At 39.5% G+C, this 18,170-nt stretch overlaps 1 protein-coding gene across 1 annotated transcript; it reads right to left on the bottom strand.

Moving 5' to 3' along the window:
* Window positions 1-9,996: 9,996 nt before the first annotated feature.
* On the bottom strand, window positions 9,997-17,728 carry LOC131154471 (protein neprosin). Its single transcript, XM_058107271.1, has 7 exons — window positions 16,880-17,728; window positions 16,672-16,758; window positions 16,274-16,564; window positions 13,148-13,318; window positions 12,969-13,022; window positions 10,773-10,919; window positions 9,997-10,686 (listed from the first exon to the last, which is right to left on the bottom strand). The coding sequence occupies exons 1-7, from the start codon at window positions 17,084-17,086 to the stop codon at window positions 10,309-10,311; spliced, it is 1,335 nt and encodes a 444-aa protein (XP_057963254.1). The 5' UTR covers window positions 17,087-17,728; the 3' UTR covers window positions 9,997-10,308.
* Window positions 17,729-18,170: the final 442 nt, after the last annotated feature.

Here is an 18,170-nt window from a genome sequence, read left to right as displayed (position 1 = left end):
CTATACTATTTTAACTCCCTACCAGGTTATAAACTTTTTTCATCGGGTAATTCTTCCATACATAACTAGAAGTCTCGGTATTTCTTTGCCTCGGGGGAGTTGAACTACACAAGCTCTTTGGTCTGGTCTTCTCCTCTTGATGGTAATGTTGTCTATCCCTTGTCCACCTTCTTTTGCAGGGCTACCAGTAGGTTATTTGCTGACTCACCTCTTTTTCTTTCATCCCTTTTCCTTTATAGTTCGGGTGTGCCACCTTCTTCCAAGGCTTTCCCTCAAAGAGCAGGCCATCTTGAAAAAGCTGCAAGCCCTTGGAGAGCAGGGTATTATCCCTCACGAGGAGCTGCTCCAAGAGCGTGTCCTCGTGCAGTGGGGGATCAGCCCCGTTTCCTCAAGTCTTTCCTCGCCTCTGATTTCTATATACGGGTTCAGATATTATCTCTATTGTTGGTGTTTTTACTTATTTTCTCCTTATCCTTGCAGATATGGACTTCACCAGATATGAATCTCTCATGGGGGAAGCCAAGAAGCAAAGGGTAAGTAGGAGTAGGAAGAAAAGAAGGAAGATTGAGGGGGAATCCTCCCAAAGGGATGCACCCGCTATAGGTGATTCTGGTGCCCTTACTGATTAGATCAATGCTGCTCCTCCTTCGATCCCACAGACTCATACTGAAGCGATTTTTCACGAGCCGACCCATTATGCCTCTGCTCTCCGTCGGGCTGCACACGCTGAAGATTTTGTGCGGGCCTAGTGCACCATTCCTGATGCTCTTTCAGCAAAAATCCACCACACCTCATACCAGGTATATATTCTTCAAATGGCTTTATTCTTCTCCCCTTATACATAGTTTTGTTAACTGTTATGTATTTTGTATTCTTCCTCAGCTGGCGACGATGGCTTTAGCCCAGGAGGAGAAGGTTGCCGAAATGTACCGGCAGACCTTGGATGCCAGGGAGAAGTATGTTGTTGCTCAGAACGAACTGCGTGAGGCCGAGGTCCGTGAGCGGGCTCTGCAAGCTGAGGTTGAGCGCCTTCGTAGGGAGGAATTACCTGCTAGAGAAGCTGTTGCTGCCGCTACTACCTCCCGAATTGTAGTAAAGGAGTATAAGGACTCCAACCAGTTCGCCATTGATACCTCCAAAGCTTACCAGGTGGGATTCAGGAGGTGCCGGGCTCAAGTGAAAAAAAAAAACACCCTGAGCTTCTGTTAGATGGTGTGAGCTCACACGGTTATGGCAATGAGAGTCCTGAATCCGTGGAAGACTTGGATGAGGATGAGGAAGAGGAGGAGGAGGAAGCTGGAGAGGGGAGTAAAGCCAACTAGTCTGTAGGAACTGGACTTGTAATAAAATTTTTTAAACTTTATTGACGTAGTACAACTATTGTAATTGGTACTTTTATTACTGCACTGTAAGAAGCACTTTTTAAGAATAGTATTTTTTTAACATATCCGAGTTCCATGTGTTCTTAATCTCTTTCCCCCCTACATCTTCCAACTTATGTGGACCCTCCCAGTTTGGCTTTAACTTGTGCGACCTTGACTCCATTGGGTTGTTCTGCGTCTTCCTCAGGACTAAGTCTCCTGACTGGAAATTTTGTACTTTGACCCGATTGTTGTAGTACTTTGCCACCCTTTGCTGGTACGCTGCAACTTTTAAACCTGCCTGATCCTGTCTCTCTTCTAGCAGGTCTATTTCTGATCTGAGCTCTTTGTTGTTGGTCTGCTCGTTAAAGTATTGCCTTCGCCAAGAGGGTATCCCTACCTCTGCTGGGATGACTGCTTCTGCGCCAAAGACAAGCATGAAAAGGGTTTCCCCTATTGCCGCTTTCTTGGTGGTATGGTTTGCCCATATGAGGGAAGGGAGTTTCTTTGCCCATCTACCTTGCATAGATTCGAGTCGCGTCCTTAATCCGTGCAGTATCGTCCGGTTCATGTTCTCTACCTGTCCATTGCTCTGGGGATGCGCTACTGACGCAAAGAGGAGCTTAATAGATAGGTTCGAACAAAACTTTTTGAAGCGCTCATTGTCGAACTGCCTCCCATGGTCTGTAACTATTGCCCAGGGGATTCCAAAATGGCAAACCACTAATGTCCACACGAAGCGCGTAATGTTCCGCTCTGTTATGGTGGCTAGAGGTTCGACCTCTACCCACTTAGTGAAATAATCTATTGCTACCAACAAAAACTTTCTTTGACCAGTCGCCTGTGGTAAAGGTCCCAGGATGTCTACTCCCCACTGTGCGAAGGGGCAGGGATTGGTTAGAGGGGAGAGTAGATTAGAGGGTACGTGTGGTACTACTGCACATCGTTGACATCTGTCGCATCTTTTGACGAGCTCGACCACGTCTTTCTTCATTGTGGGCCAGTAAAATCCCTGCCGCATGGCCTTGTGGGCTAGGGCCCTACTGGCAAGGTGGTTTCCGCATACTCATTTGTGGATTTCCCTTAGTACGTATTTCCCTTCTTCATTGTTTAGACAACGAAGGTAGGGCAGTGTTAGAGATCGTCTGTACAGCTCCCGGCCTATCAGCGTATATCTTACTGCTTTCCTTCTCACTTTCAGAGCTTCCTTGTTGTCCTCTGGTAGGGATCTGTCCTGGAGCTATAGAAATAAAGGCGCCCTCCAATCGTTTTTGTTGATTTCGGACTCCACTGAGTTAATTCTATCCTCCTCGTATGAGGGTTTCCCTATCCGCTCTAGATAAATAGCGTCTTTCCATTCCGAACCAGTTGCTGAGGCCAATTTCGTGAGTGCGTCGGCCTTTTTGTTCTCTGCCCTTGGTACGTGTTCTATATCGAACTTGGGCCTTAACGAGATATTTCTTCATTCTTGGATCCCTAGCTTCAAATTCTCCTTTTAGTTGCTCTACCACCAGCTGTGAATCGCTCGATACCTTGATCTGTGCCACCCCTAATGCTTCTGCCAAGCGTAGGCCTGCTAACAAAGTTTCATACTCCGCATCATTGTTGGTTGCTGTAAACTCCAGCTTTAGTGCAAAAAGAGTTTCACTGCCGTTCGGGGTTGAAAGGATGAATCTAGCTCCCCCCCCAGCAGCATTAGACGACCCATCAACATGTAATGTCCATATGTCTGACTTAGTGGATGAGTTGGAGAGCCTTTCTGCTGTAAAATCAGCGAGCACCTGGGCTTTGACAACGGGCCTTGGTTGATATTGTAGGTCGAACTCACTTAATTCGATTGACTACTTTGTCATCCTTCCCGAACTCTCCGGCCGCTATAGAATTTGTCTCATCGGTAAGTTTGTTAACACAATTACCTTGTGGGCCTAAAAGTAGGGCCTCAATTTTTGTGCTACACAGATGATGGAGAAAACGTCTTTTTTCGCCGTGCAGTAGTTCTTTTCGGCTCCACTGAGCACCTTGCTAGTGTAATAAATGGGTTGATGCCTCCTGCCTTCTTCCCGAACCAGGACAGAGCTGACGACATTTTTCGTGGATGCTATATACAGGTAGAGGTCTTCCCCATTCTTTGCCTTCGTCAAAAGGGGAGGGGATCTGAGGTATTGCTTGAGCTGTTCGAAGGCTTTGGCCTACTCCTCCCCCCATTCGAATCCTCCCTTCTTCCGTAGTGCTCTGAAGAAAGGTAAGCCTTTGTTCCCTAAGCAGGAGACAAACCTGCTGAAGGAAGCTATCCTCCCTGTCAAAACTTGGATCTCCTTTTTTGTCCATGGGACCTCCATCTCTAGCAGCGCTCTTATTTTATCTGGGTTTGCTTTTATACCTCTATGAGTCACCATAAAGCCTAGGAACTTTCCTACAGAAACACCGAACACACACTTCGATGGGTTCAGTTTCATGTGGTACCGGCGAAGGAGTTCGAATGTTTCTCTCAAGTCTTTACAATGTTGCCTTGCTTCCAAGCTTTTTACTAGCATGTCGTCCACGTACGCCTCCATTGTTTTTCCGAGCTGATCTTTAAAGATCCTGTTCACCAATCTCTGATATGTGGCTTCTGCATTTTTTAGCCCGAAGGGCATTATCCTATAACAATACAAACCCCTTTCGATGATGAAAAATGTTTTTTCTTCGTTTGCTTGACTCATAGGGATTTGGTTATATCCTAAGTAGGCATCCATGAAGCTGAGGAGCTTGTGCCTTGAGGTTGAATCCACTAGCTGGTCGATTCGGGGAAGAGGGAAGCTATCTTTTGGGCACGCCTTATTCAGGTCAGTGAAGTCTATGCAAGTGCGCCATTTTTCGTTCGGCTTTCTTATTATAACCACGTTGCTCAGCTACTCCGGGTAGTCTACCTCCCTGATGAAGTTGGCCTGCAGCAGTTTCGTCACTTCCTCATTGATTATTTTGAGCTCGCTCCATCGCGAAGCTCCTTTTTTTATGCTTCACAGGTCGGTGGTTGGGGTCGATCTGCAGCTTGTGCTCTATGACTGCAGGGTTGATGTCAGGCATGTCTGCAGTCGACCAGGCGAACAAATCAGCGAATTCATCCAACAGTTCGTTTAGCTCCGCTTTCAAGGTGTCGGGCAAGTGATTTCCGATATGTATACTTCTCTCCTGCTAGCCCTTCAGTGGTATATGCCTGATGTCTTCATCTACTGTACTGATCTGGGGATACTTTCCCCTTACTTCTAGATCTTCCACCATTAGAACTTCTCTAGCCTCCATCTTCCCTTTCAGGGCCACTACATAGCAACTCCGAGCAGTAGCCTGATCTCCCTTAGCAAATCCTATCCCTTGTGGTATAGGGAATTTGATTTTGAGGTGGTACGTTGACGTTACAGCCTGAACTGCATTAAGGAAAGGGTGACCCAAGATGACATTGTACATCGAAGGTTGGTCGACCACCAGGAATTCTGTTAGCGTCGTAACCTGCTGCGGGGTCGTCCCTATTGTCACCGGTAACGTGATTGTACCCAGGGGTGACCAATGTCTCCCCCGAATCCTACCAGGGGGGTTAAGACCGGCTTGAGTCGTTCCTTACCGATTTTCATTCCAACCAGGACCGACCAGAACATGATGTTAGCCGAGCTCCCATTGTCCATCAATATGCGTCTGACCATGTAATTGGCCACAAGTAGGGAGAGCACTAGTGCGTCATCATGTGGCTGCTGCACCCCTTCTTCGTCTCTGCTGTCAAAGGTTATGATGTCATCTTTTTTGTTTCATTTGCTACTGGTTTCCCCCTTCTCCATTGACAGCACCTGTTTAGCATATCTTTTGCGGGCACTCCCGCTATCTCCTCCACTAGCGGATCCTCCAAAGATCACCGCAATTTCCCCTATGACCTGCTCTTCCTTCTCTTTTGTGCCATGCCTCCTCTGCTCGAGAGGTTCCCTTTATGAATTTTCTTTCTTTATAAACTTCGACAGGTGTCCCTTTCTTATTAGGACTTCGATTTCTTTCTTCAACTGAATGCATTCTTCTGTGTCGTGATCATGATCCCTATGGAATGCGCAGTACTTGGACATGTTCTGCTTGTGTAGAGGCGTTCGCATAGGTTCAGGCCACGAGATGTAGTCCTTCTTTCTGATCTGCATCAGTAACTTCGAGCACAGTTCATTCAGGGGTGTGTAGGTGGAGAACTTGTTGTGCTATCCTCTCATCTTTGGGCCCGGGTGCAGCGCACTAGTCTCATGCCTTTTTACGGATCTATAGGAGTCTCCTGATTCTCTGCAATTGTTTTTCCTTTTTTGCTCTATGTGACTCCCTTTCGCATCTATCATCTCCTCCAAGTTGATATATTTCTCTGCTCGGATTATTAGCTCCCCCATATCCACCGGCGATTTTTTTCCTAGGGAGTATAAGAAGCTTCCGAGTTGGAGAGCCGTTGTCAAGGCTGTCAAAGCCACCCCCATGCCTAAGTTGCGGATTTCTAGGGTCGCCGTGTTGAATCGATGCATGAAGTTCTTTAGAGTCTCTTGCTCCCTTTGCGCCATACTCATGAGATGGCCTGTTGTTTTAGCAACTCTCCGGCTACTAAGGAAGTGGCCGGTGAACATTTGTTCCATCTCTTGGAAGGAACCAATGGATCCTGGTCGAAGAGTTCGATACTAGTCTCTGGCAGTACCCTTAAGGGTAGTTGTAAAAGCTCGACACATGATGGCGTCTGGAGCCCCTTGCAACTGCATCAACATTTTAAAATTATCCAGGTGATCAATTGGGTCAGAAAAACCTTCGTACCTTTCAAAGGTGGGCATCTTGAATCTACTGGGCAATGGAGCCTCTATGATTTCTTTGTTGAATAGCGGCTCTGAGGACCTTAGGGATGCTTCCCCATAGTAGGGTTTGGTTCTGCCCTCTTTCATCATCTTCTCTATATGATCTATCTTCTTAATTCTTTCTTCGAGCTCCGTAGATCTTTTTTGGTTAACGTCCACGCTGTTTGCATATTCTACCTTCTTGTTGGGGTAGGTTTTCTCCTCGTTCTCCACTGGTTTGTTAGTTTGCTTGTTTGCGCTGGGGTTCTCTTACGGTTGGTGGAGGACGTGCCCTTCTTGACTCTTTTGTTGTAAGAGTTGGTTGAGCATATCCTTCATTTCTTTTTGGAAAGTGAGGAACTCCTCCCTACTGACACCCGATGACTCTGCGGGCGTGGATTGGATGGACTGGGATGGTTCTTTTGCAGTAGGGATGGAGGTAGAACTGTGTGAGGTCGGCATTGCTGGAATGTCGAAAGTCAAAAGCAAGATATGATCGCCTCCTAAAAGCAGGTTCCCACAGACGGCGCCAACTGTTGTAAGGTAAAAATAGCAGGGATGCTCCTTTGACTCCCGTTGACCTGAAAAGGGAAGAAAAGAAAGGTTTGGAGGACCCAAGGTGTACTCCGGGGGATCACTCCGATGCCTAAGTAAGAGGAATGCTTTTAGAGAGGCGGAACGCAACAGTAGGATAGTGTTTAGTGACTTACCTTGGCCTTTTCTCTAAATCCCTTTTTATAGGGGCTCAAGTTGACCGTAGGTTGGCACGAATTTATTGCGCGGGGGCGTGAATTGCTCCCCAGCCATAAGTGCGTGCACCTATTACTCGGCTATTAAAGCCATCGGCGTGGATCTCTTCTCCTCTTTATTGGGTTGGAGCTTATCTCTCGTCAGGATGTCAAACCCGAATAAGGTGCGAGATAGGCGTTGACCTGTACTCATTGGCTAGATTATTTTGAGCGTATCAAATATGATAGTAATATGTTATAAATAAACTTTAATAACAAGATTATATTATTTTTAATAAAATATATTTAAAAATAAAAAAAATCTTTAGGAAAAATAGAACGAAGCCAAATTTTAGTTGTTTAAGTACTAAAGTTTAAGCCAATTTAGACGATTTGGTCAAAAATGACTATTTGTAAAAATAAAGTCTAACAATGTGGCAAAAACCTATTTCATTACCCAAAAGAAACTCTTACCAAAGTTGGCTCATTAGTAAGATGTTGTGGAAGAAGTTGACTTCGAATGGATTCATAAACCAAGAAGGCAGAATTAATTAACTGATGCACAATCGAAAAGAAATGGAGGGCTATGTTGCATCACTAGATTAGTTGGAATACAATTTCATTTTGGAGGATGGATTATTGTACACCAAGGGAAGCAGAGTTTATGTTCTTTACATTAAAGGGCCTTAAAACAAATTGTTGAGTAAAATGCATGATGCACAATGGGATATGTTAAAACTCATCTTGTATGCCAACAAGATAAGTTAGAGAGTGTCGATGCCCATTTTTTATCGGATGTTATTTCAATTAGGCTTTTGGAATAACTTGTGCTTATAAGGGGGCTTGGGGGTCTTTTTGGCACAATTTTAACCTTTTACTTCCATGATGGATAGAGTTAGGGCATCAATTTCATGAGGTTAGCATTTATTCTTAGTCTCTTCTAAGTGTTCTAAGCTTAGAATATGTTTCATTGGGTTCCCAACACTGTAAAGGATAAGGTCACAAATTTCCTTGCCTCTCACTCTCTCTCTCTCCTCTTTATTGCACGTAACCTCCTCCTTTAACTCTTCCCTAGCCTTCTTATTTATAAAATGTGGTGGACTAGGGTTTAACAAAAAACCTCCTTCCAATATTGCCTCTAAAGGAAAGGGAAGTTATCACCTTCTCTTCTAGGGTGTTTGGAACCTAATGAAACATATTCTAAGCACGGAACACTTAAAATAGACTAATTAAGGATAACCACTAATTTCATGAAATTGACACCCCTACTCCATTCTTCATGCAATTAGAGGTTAAAATTGTGCTAAAAGACCCCAAGCTCCTTTACAAGCACACAATGACGAGTTATTCCAAAAACCAAATTAAAATAAATTTGAGTTGAAAATAGGCAATGACAATTGCCCCTCTTGGCTAATGTCTTATTCTGAAGTTATAATATAAAGAGAGAGATACCATTTTGACTGGGGCTAACTGTACAAATGCTTGATGAGCATGCATGGATTGTTGAATGAAGTTGAGAAAACTGGATCATATATAGGGATTTTGTACCTTACCTCAAATGGATTCAAAGACAAAAAATATGATCTCTAGGGATTTCATACCATATGAAGGACAATAGTGAGAAATAAGATCGAATAGAATCATTTGTGGGTACCTTAATCCTTTCCTACCTTAGATGGATTCTATGATAAAATGAATATCATCATATTTAGGGATTTCGTACGCTACCAAAGATGAAACTAAAATATAGGAGTTGAGTCATTCTAGGAACCTTAATCTTGTCCTATCTTAAATGGATTCGAAGATAAAATGAAGATCATCTCTAGGGATTATGCACACTAACAAGGATTATATTGAAAAATTAGAATTCATTCATAGGGATCTCTTGCCCTACCTTAGATGGATTCAAAATAAAAATGATGATCATATTTAAGTGCTTCATACCCTATTGAGGATGATACAACAGAGAATAAGAATTGAATCATCCATAGGGATCTCTTGCCCTACTTTATATGGATTTGAATTCTTATACTGTAATAATTTGTAATAATTTGTCTCTTTGTTATAGTTTTCTTTTAATATATGGTGGAGTATAGTCTATTCCTTGCCATTTTTATACACAGAACTAGGGGGAATCAAGAGGAGGGCCACACTGCATGGGTGTTGATAGTGTAAGTGGGTCCTATAAAATTAATATAATATGCCAATTTGAATGGGTCCTAGCCACCAACACCTATGTGCTTGGTGATGCATGCCCTCCTTCTCTGCAATTTATATCACATTTTCCTTTTCCTTGCTCTATTATGTTATGACTTGTCACACTACAAAGTAAAATGGAAAGTAAAGGGTGTGGTCCGGTAGGAAAGCATACACACATGTCTAAAAGTAGAAATAATACCACACATTCAAGAAAAGTGCCATCTATATAGGTGAGGCAAAACTTGAGGGACCATGCCTCGAGTTCTACCTCTTTAAAAATGAGATTTCAACTTTTGAATTTGTTTTAAAAGAATTTATGTTTGGCATGCAAAATTTGTGGTACCGATTGCTTGAGGTTTTATTCTACATTAGTTTGGGGAAAAAGTTTCGAACTCTCTTAATTTTGAAATTATATTTTTTAGTGAAAAACTCATAAATTCTCTAGGAACGAAACTTTTTCAAGATTTTGCATCGAAAATTTTCCTAATTGATTTGGGATTTAGAAGGCCTAAATTTACTTGAAGCGATAAATGGAAGGATGATCGTTTGATTAAAGATAGACTTGATAAGGCTTTTGCCGATAGGAGTGGTTGAATTTAATCGAAGGAATAGAAGTCTAAATTTTACTTAAGGTATTCTCAGACCATTGGATCCTTTGTTGCTCTCTCTAATGAAAAGCTCAAACATAGATCAACCCATGCAAAAGTACTTTAGATTTGAACAATGTTAGTTGATGAAGAAAGCTTTGGAAGAGATGGTTAACAAATTAAAGCGGACAACAACAAAGCTCAAAGAATGATTGAAAGAAGGATTAAGGATTATGAATCAGTCTTGGGAACTCTACATGACTTGGCAATAGAACCTCCATCGCAAGAATATGCGGATACAAAAAGCTTGAAAATAAATGTGAGCTAGCCTCACTTAATTTATTGCAATTTTGTTGCGATACAAAAATAAATAATTTAAAGCAAGAAGTTGAAGAAAAAGAAGCGAAAAATAGCCGATAAAACATTTTAACAAAATGGCAATATACATATATAAATTTTGAAGATCGACATTAGTGATGCGACAACGATTATCATCAAGCTAGAGCCGTATGATTCATCACCGGCTCAAGTATTAGCAAAAGAAATCATGATACACAGATGCACAAACCCTTCTTTCCCTCTCGGTCTCCTGTTGTCACAGAGTTCGTGATGTCTTCAACTAAGGGCACTTCGGGTTTTTCCCGGGCCCGCCGTAGTAGAAGTGAGTGCCCCAGTCATTGGTGTAGAAACTCTTGATGTCGTAGCAGTTGGTGTTCTCGGCGAGGATGGAAATGCCTTGGGCGGAGCTGAGGCTGTTGTCGGAGTCGACGATCTCCAGGTTGCGGAAGTAGCTGGCCTGGCCGAAGCCGTCTTCGGCAAAGTGGCCGGAGCCCATCTGGGTGGAGGTGTGCATCCCGTTGGGCCGCGAGTTCACCACCTCGCCGCCCCACTCCACCATGGTTGCATGGTCTCCAAGGTGCGTGAACAGATCTGCCGGCCAGTACCCCACCAGCGTGCTGTCGCCAAAGCTCATCCACCAGTTTCCCAGCTTTGGGTCCTGTTTTTTAGCCACGACATTTTTTTTTTTTAAGGTTGGATTGAATTACCAAAAATGTGAAATAATAAGAATGAGACATGCATGACCTTCCAAATGAGGATGCTAATGTCAAACTGGCCGCCGGAAACTGAGGAAACCGGAGAAATGGCAGCTCCGATGGCTATCCGGCTGTTGGTCTGCACAAATCCCGCACACAGAAGGTTGTAGCATCCGGTAGCCTGGTATGAGTCCGTCTGTAATCTACAACATGCAAATCATTATCTTTTGTATATACTACTCTTTTTATTTATTTTTTTCTAAGAACTCTGTGTGTGCCAGTAATTAATTTCATTTTTATTGCATAAAAACATTTTTTGCATTGATAATTTCATTTTTTTTAATTTTTTATTTAAGTGGTATTAAAAATTTTGCGTGATTGAGTTTTAGAGATTTTGAAACTTTTTATGACCTATTTAGCACTTACAAATTGTTGCTTTTATTTTATTTCTTGACTAAATAAATTCTTTTTATCGGACCATTTAAATGTCAATTAATATATATTGTTCTAATTAGTTTTAGACTCGAATTCGAATCCAGGCCGTTTGGTATGAAAGTTAATCGATTGAATCAATCATTTCCGTACTTACTAAAATTAAAATTAAGAAAAAATTAGAAACCCTAGCCTTCCATGACTTAAAAAAAAAAAATTATATTTTTAAAACCACATAAGATCAAATTCTTACGTAGTGTTTGGAAGTGCGAATTTCAAACTTTGTATTAAACCAATGCTCTCCTAACTACTCACTACTTCATTGAGAGTACATTTCATTGATGAAGAGGAAATAAGCCTTAAACTTTGTTTGGATATTAACTAAAACAATTGATATCATAATATGATTATTTTGATCGGTCAGTTTTGCTCATAAAAATTAACAAGATTGCATTTTATCATAGTTTTTAAACACATAAGGAGACTTGGTTTTTAGTAATAAAATCACAAGATAATATATATATATATATATATATATATTATTAGGTCAAAGCATAAAAAAATTTCAAAATTTTTTCCAAAATATAGTATTTTTTTTTTCATAACCTTCAATGATATTACGGGCTATAAAATGGTTATGTATAAATTTTAGTAAGTTGTAGAACCTAAAATCTCATTCTCTAAAGTATAATAATTTTTTATTACAAATTCTTTTGAGGTATGGCAAAAAAATGCATGGTATTAGAGCTGGAGGTCCTGGATTCTAGTCTTATTATTTGCATTTATTTTGCATTATTAAAAATGATTATTGTGTTCTCTATAATGGGTGTTATTTATAGTGTGTTCATCTCTCCACGTGCTGTCGGGCTGCACGTGCAGAGAAGTGTTGAAGTTTGATATACATTAATTGTTGGCTCATAACCTAATAGCTTAAACTTTAGGTGAAGTAATAATCTAACATGTCAAATGTTAAGAGAGTCGGAAAAGATTTATCTTTTTCTAAACTTGGAGAAGGTCAATGGAATCAACTACATGCTAAACTCCCTTCATGCATGACACCACCAAACCCTAACTAACCTAAGATTTGGAATTGAATCACGAAGTCCCAAGCTTTGACTTTAAGATTGCTGATTTCTTAGCTTTCACAGTAAGAATGCAAGCTACTCATCAAAGGAATCAGATAATATGCATTTTTAGCAAGAAATTTAAATATATTTTAATTTTTAAAAAAAAAAAACATAAATAATTACCTGACAAGTCAAAAAAAATATATATTTTTAGCCCATTATAATACATAATAATAAAAAAAATATTATCCCTTTTGCTTTTAAAAATTTCGTTAATCTTTCAGTTTTATTTTTATTTTTTTACAAATGCAAAACCGCCATTAAATTTATGAAGGTATAAATTCCCTTGGGATAAGAGCTAGAGTCAAGAAATACCATATTGACAGCTTATGGAAGCATTTGAAAAATCGAAGGAGTTTGAACAATTCAAAATAACTTGAAAGAATGAATCAAGATTATATTGGACCTTATCGGCTTATACAGATGTTGAGCCTTCAAAATTTTTTTTGAAGAAAAAGATAATACTTAAATATTCTAAAATGAATTAAAGTTATTTAAAAAATCATCGACGAGAGCCGACCCCATTTTGTTTTGTAGGTCGATTGGATTTGAATCCGGTGAGTGGGCCGCCGGTTTAATTATGAGGTTGTATGTAATGTAATTATAATTAAAAATGATCAATTTTTATAATTAATTAAATATTAAAAGAGTGATTATAGAATTAATGATGGAGGAAGAGATCTGACCGTCCAATAAGTGAAAAGTCTGGGCCTGCTATCCCCATACAGCTCCGGACTGACCTGACTAACACTATAAATAATTAGTCAAGACTTAAAAATCCACCAAATTTTTATTATTTTTATTATTTTTTAAAAATAGAAAGAGGGGTTAGGAATTAGGATAGAGTGTGGGGGAGGAGAAGCACCTGCCATCCAGCTTCGATGCTGTTGAGATCAGAGCCGTCGAATGATCCCGAGAGGACCCAGAGCTGGGAGAGGCTGAACTCGTTGACCACTTGGATTGATGGGTCCCACACGTTTATGGTTGCTTTGGCTCCGTACACTTCTTGGGATGCCCCCGTGTAGGCAATGGCGTGCTGTCATCAATTATCAATTAATTAATTAATTAATTAATCAATTAAGCTAAAAAAGAAAAATAAAAGAATTATAACGTGCATATATAGCGAACTACAAGGAAGCATTCTCAAGAGCCCATTAGGTGGGGGAAATCATTTCAATAATCATGCACAACTCACAAACTCACAACTCACACTCTCTCTCTCTCTCTCTCTCTCTCTCTCTCTCTCTCTCTCTCTCTCTTATTTCAAAAATTATTTTACCTTCAAATTTGATGTCGCACCGAAGTGTTCAAAGTGACACGTTGATGGCTCCGGGTTATATATTTTTCTCTTCAATCTCATATAAAATCTTTAATTTAATAAAAATTATTGAAATTTTTCGTGAAATCAAATTTCTTAAATCTCGATTTCAAACTTGAAAATTATTAGAAAGAGCGAGAAAATATAAAAAAACAATTTATATTTGACTTCGCACATGATTAGTATTTAATTTTTTTGTAATTTTTAGTCACGAATTTTTATTTTTAATAATATTTAATAAAAAATAAAATACAAAAGAAAATGAGTTTTTTTTGCTTTTGTTTTCCTAAACAAAATTCGTAATTCAAACAAATTCTAAAAGATTGAGGGGAATAAGCACACAAAGTAAAAAATATAAAAGGGGCGATTGCCCTAACCCTATGTTTGGATAGACTTTAGATTTGGATTTGCATCCAATTGGGAGAAGATGTAGCATTTGAAATTTATCCAATACTTCTCAAATTCAAATCTCGAAATCCATGGATCCAAACAGTGTATAATTTCATTTGATCTTATTTGGATCTATTGGCACATGGCATCCAGATAGAACATATCTATGAAGAGACGACAAATTTTAGTACACATTTTGCTCCTCTCATTATTCTTAGAAATGTTTTTTTCTTCTACAATTTTAAAATTAAATAAAATTTTCAACTAACGATTAAATTTTAAAAATAATATTCCTAAAAAATCTATCTATTACTTTCTCATTATCTTCCAAAAAACAATAAATTTTAGGGTTTCAAAACACACACACATAGTATGCATTCAAAATTAGTGTGAACAAATAAACAATATCATTTATGTTCTATTTTTTATTTTCACATAATGAAACGATAAATTTGTCATTTTCTAAATTTTTTATTTGCATGGTAAAAATAAAAGAAAAATTATCATTTAATACATAAAAAAATAAAAAAACAAAGTGCAGTAATAATTTTTTTTATGGCAAAAGACATTGTCCTCCTCTAAGGCTTGAAAAAAAACAGATTTCCCCTGAAATTTTAAAATTTATATGAAACTTCCTTAAGGCTTCAAAATTTTCACAAACTACTCTCTCTTTAGGTTTGTCAAAAAGACACTAACCTATCTTATATTTTTGTTTAAAAATTTGAGAGAAGGTCTGTAAGAGTTTTGAAATCTCAAGGAAAGCTTATGAAATTTTTTAAAACCTGAGAAAAGGTTAGTGTCTTTTTATCGAACCCAAGAAAAGTTAATGTCTTTTACTTTTTTCTTTTTATTACTAATAAGACCTCCCCAATAGTCCAGTTAGGTCAGCTCAAGTAGTAAGGACGATTTGTGACTTTGGTAACCCAAATATTACAGGTTCGATTCCCCCTTGAGGAATTATCAGGGGTGCATCAATGGACGGATGACTTTCACCCCTGAGTTTGGTACCGTACCATAGTATTCAAAGTGACGCGATGGTAACGGGAGTCCTGGCGTTATCAAAATAATAATAATAATAACTCCCAAATATCTTGATGAATGAAGATTATTTCATGCTGATGTCATAAATACATTAAATTCAAACAAAAATGCAAATTTAATGCAAGCATTGGGGAGAGTGATTAGGAGGCACAACAATATGCATTTAATAATTTAATGGGTCAAGAGTTCATGTGGGGTTGAACCATTATTATGCTCTAGCAGGTCAGCTGGTGTGCCAAATGAAGACTTCAAACTTACAAATGATATGAAGCATCAAACTGCTGTACTTTCAACATAAGAATTCAACTGCTCTGAACCAGCTTGCTAAAATCTTCTAATATCCTCTGACTTTTACACCCTTCGCAACATTATGAGCTAATGGTACCAAGAATAAACTCCCTTAATTAAGCACACACTATTTGTCTCGCCTCCTCATAAATATATGAATAATTATAAATTATATCGACTTTGATTTTTTAGGAATGATTATTGTTTATTTTGTGGGAGGAGAAAAAAGTGTCGCACAGATGACAACATTTAAAATTAGCCGGTCGTTTTGTCTCGTCTAAACTGCTTAGTTAATGTGTTGACTTCGTTATAATTAATTACTACTAGTTATTTCTAATGAGAATAAAATATAATTGCTCTCGAACTTGCAAAATATCTATAATTGCCTCAAAAATATGTCAACCCTGACCATCCATAAGTTGCCTCAAGGAACAGCAAATTACAGCCCTAGATGGACCCTAAGTCAACAATTCATCGGCTTGGAAGATCTAAATCTCGGTCTCCTATATGGGAGTAGAGGAGATGAATTATGAAATGCTGAAATTGTGAGTCGAGGAGATGAATCACGAGTGCTCAAATTATTCATCATTAATGTTTCATGTTAATTTCAGTATATGCTAATTTCATGTTTGGAATCTGTTCAATTGACAATCTTGTAACTCTCTTGATTAGATGTTAATTTGAGTTTTGGAAAATATGGATGAATTTTCAATTTAAATAAGGCTTTAATATTTAAGTGAAAATAAGAAGAACAATGGGTGAATTCATTATCTCAATGGATTAAGAATATTAGGAATAACAAAAGAAGATTTAATTAAAGAATATTAGACGCCATAATTAATTTTTTAAACGCACAAAATTAAAACAAAATCTAGGTGTCTCAAGAGGGACCTAACTCCTAAGTTGTTCGTGGGAAAGCGGATGAAAAGGACGAGGAAAGAAAAGGGAGGATACCTCATGGCCATTGCCGCTGACGACATCTGGTGCGTCGACGCGCCGAGCCAGCGGCGGCGACCGGTGGTGTTTCTTGCCGAAGTCAAACAAAGACCTGGCTCTCAGCACATCGTGCACTGAGCTCCGCCGTATGGGCACCGTCCCCTTCGGACACCGATTCCCCCCGCGGTGCCACATTTGCCACTCTCCTTCTCCGGCCAGGTCACTGCTGCTCCTGTTGTTCTCCATCCTTTCCTTTTCGTCATCTCCGCCCTTCATCCTCCTCACCTTGGGCATCTCCGGCGGAGCTCTCTGTTAAAAACATTCATGATTAACACTAATCATGAGAGAGAGAGAGAGAGAGAGAGAGAGAGAGAGAGAGAGAGAGAGAGAGAGAGAGAGAGAGAAACTGGGTGTACCTGGATCTTGTGATTTTTCAAAGCAGGATGATCTAAAGCTGGTTGTTTTCCTCTATGGACGCAGTCTATGATATCTCCATCGGGGCTCTGGTAATGAATCAAAAGCACAAGAACAAGAGATTAAAACCCTCATGGATCGAATTGATCATAACTACTTTGTGAGTATGTATATATATATATATATATATATATGTATTGGTATGCATACCTCGATGGTGATGACGGGGGGCTTGTTGATATTCTTCAAGTGCCTCTGAATCCTTTCGAGTCTCAGGCTGCTAACCTCTCTGTATTTGGTGTAATTTAGAGCCGAAACGACGGCAAATCGGTCGAAAACAAGGATGAAAAATGCAAGAAGAAGAGGAAGAAAAGCCGACTTAATACTAGTCCCTCTCTTCCTTCTCCCCATACCCATATCTCATTCAGTGCCAATTAGAGAAGCAGCAAAAAGAAATTCAAACCTAGCTAGCTAGAAAGCAGCTACAACACACCACCATTACTCAGAATTGAAAACGCACAACACACCAATAAATCGGAGCCTCTCTCTCTTTCTCTCTCTCTCCCCCCTTAATAATATATCCCAGCCCCATCACCAAGAAGAAGAGAAACAAACCCAGAAAATGACCGGTAGAGACTCTCTCTCTCTCTCTCTCTTAATGGTGTGATGAGGGGGGTTGGTGGATGCAAGTTAATTAACCTGCGGACACAGCAGCCAGGGCTGGTCTTTTATATATCATGATTTCTGGTATTGAATGGCAATAGGGATTTATGTCTATCGAGCAAGCAAGCTATCTTGAATTAATCTGTGTAGCAGGTGCAGTTTGGAATCGCAGCAGTGGTACTAAGGAAGGAAGAGAAAAAGGGAGGGGCCGGGGCACTATAAATTAAAACCCTAACCTACCCATCTCTTAACTCAGCACCCCCTCTTTTATTGCACCCCTTTTGAATTTTGTATCTGCCACCACACAAGCTAGCTAGCTATAGCTGCCATTAAAACCCCCCACACCACCTTATTTTCTTTGCTTCGCTTTGCTCTCTTCTTTCTTACCTTCTCAGCGTCTCCATTCCATTCCTTGTTTTGCCTTTTTAAAGCCTTGCTCGCACGCAATGACTCTGCTTCCTAGCAACCTTTGCTGCTCCCACGTGCCTCTCTCTCTCTCTCTCTCTCTCTCTCACACACACACGTACGCATACACATGCGCGCCCACATGTTTCCTTTTGCTTCTATATTAAAAATTTACTGAATGACCTAAAATCTCGGGTATTTGGGGTTATCCTAAACAAATATGAAAACGAAAAATCAGAAGGAAATTGAATGCGACAGAAGTAAAATATTTGATATGAAAATGAATGTAAATTAATTTAAAAATTTTATAATAAAAAATATAAATTAATTATACTTAATCATTTTTAGTGGTCCAAGAACAACTAAAAATTGTAAAATATTTAGAAAACTAAAAATTAGAAGTGAAAATTCAAAACTGAAAATCGACAAAATT

This window comes from Malania oleifera, chromosome 4, assembly GCF_029873635.1.
Source record: "Malania oleifera isolate guangnan ecotype guangnan chromosome 4, ASM2987363v1, whole genome shotgun sequence".
Lineage (NCBI taxonomy): Eukaryota > Viridiplantae > Streptophyta > Magnoliopsida > Santalales > Ximeniaceae > Malania > Malania oleifera.
This window is presented reverse-complemented; position numbering and strand designations above follow the sequence as displayed.

Excerpts from the sequence above, each read along its gene's own strand:
- LOC131154471 (XM_058107271.1), bottom strand. The coding sequence starts at position 17,086 with ATGGGTATGGGGAGAAGGAAGAGAGGGACTAGTATTAAGTCGGCTTTT. Across the intron at positions 16,565-16,671 it reads TGAAAAATCACAAGATCCAG|AGAGCTCCGCCGGAGATGCC; the intron begins GTACACCCAGTT and ends TGTTTTTAACAG. Across the intron at positions 10,920-12,968 it reads GACTTTTCACTTATTGGACG|ACGGACTCATACCAGGCTAC; the intron begins GTCAGATCTCTT and ends TGTAGATTACAG.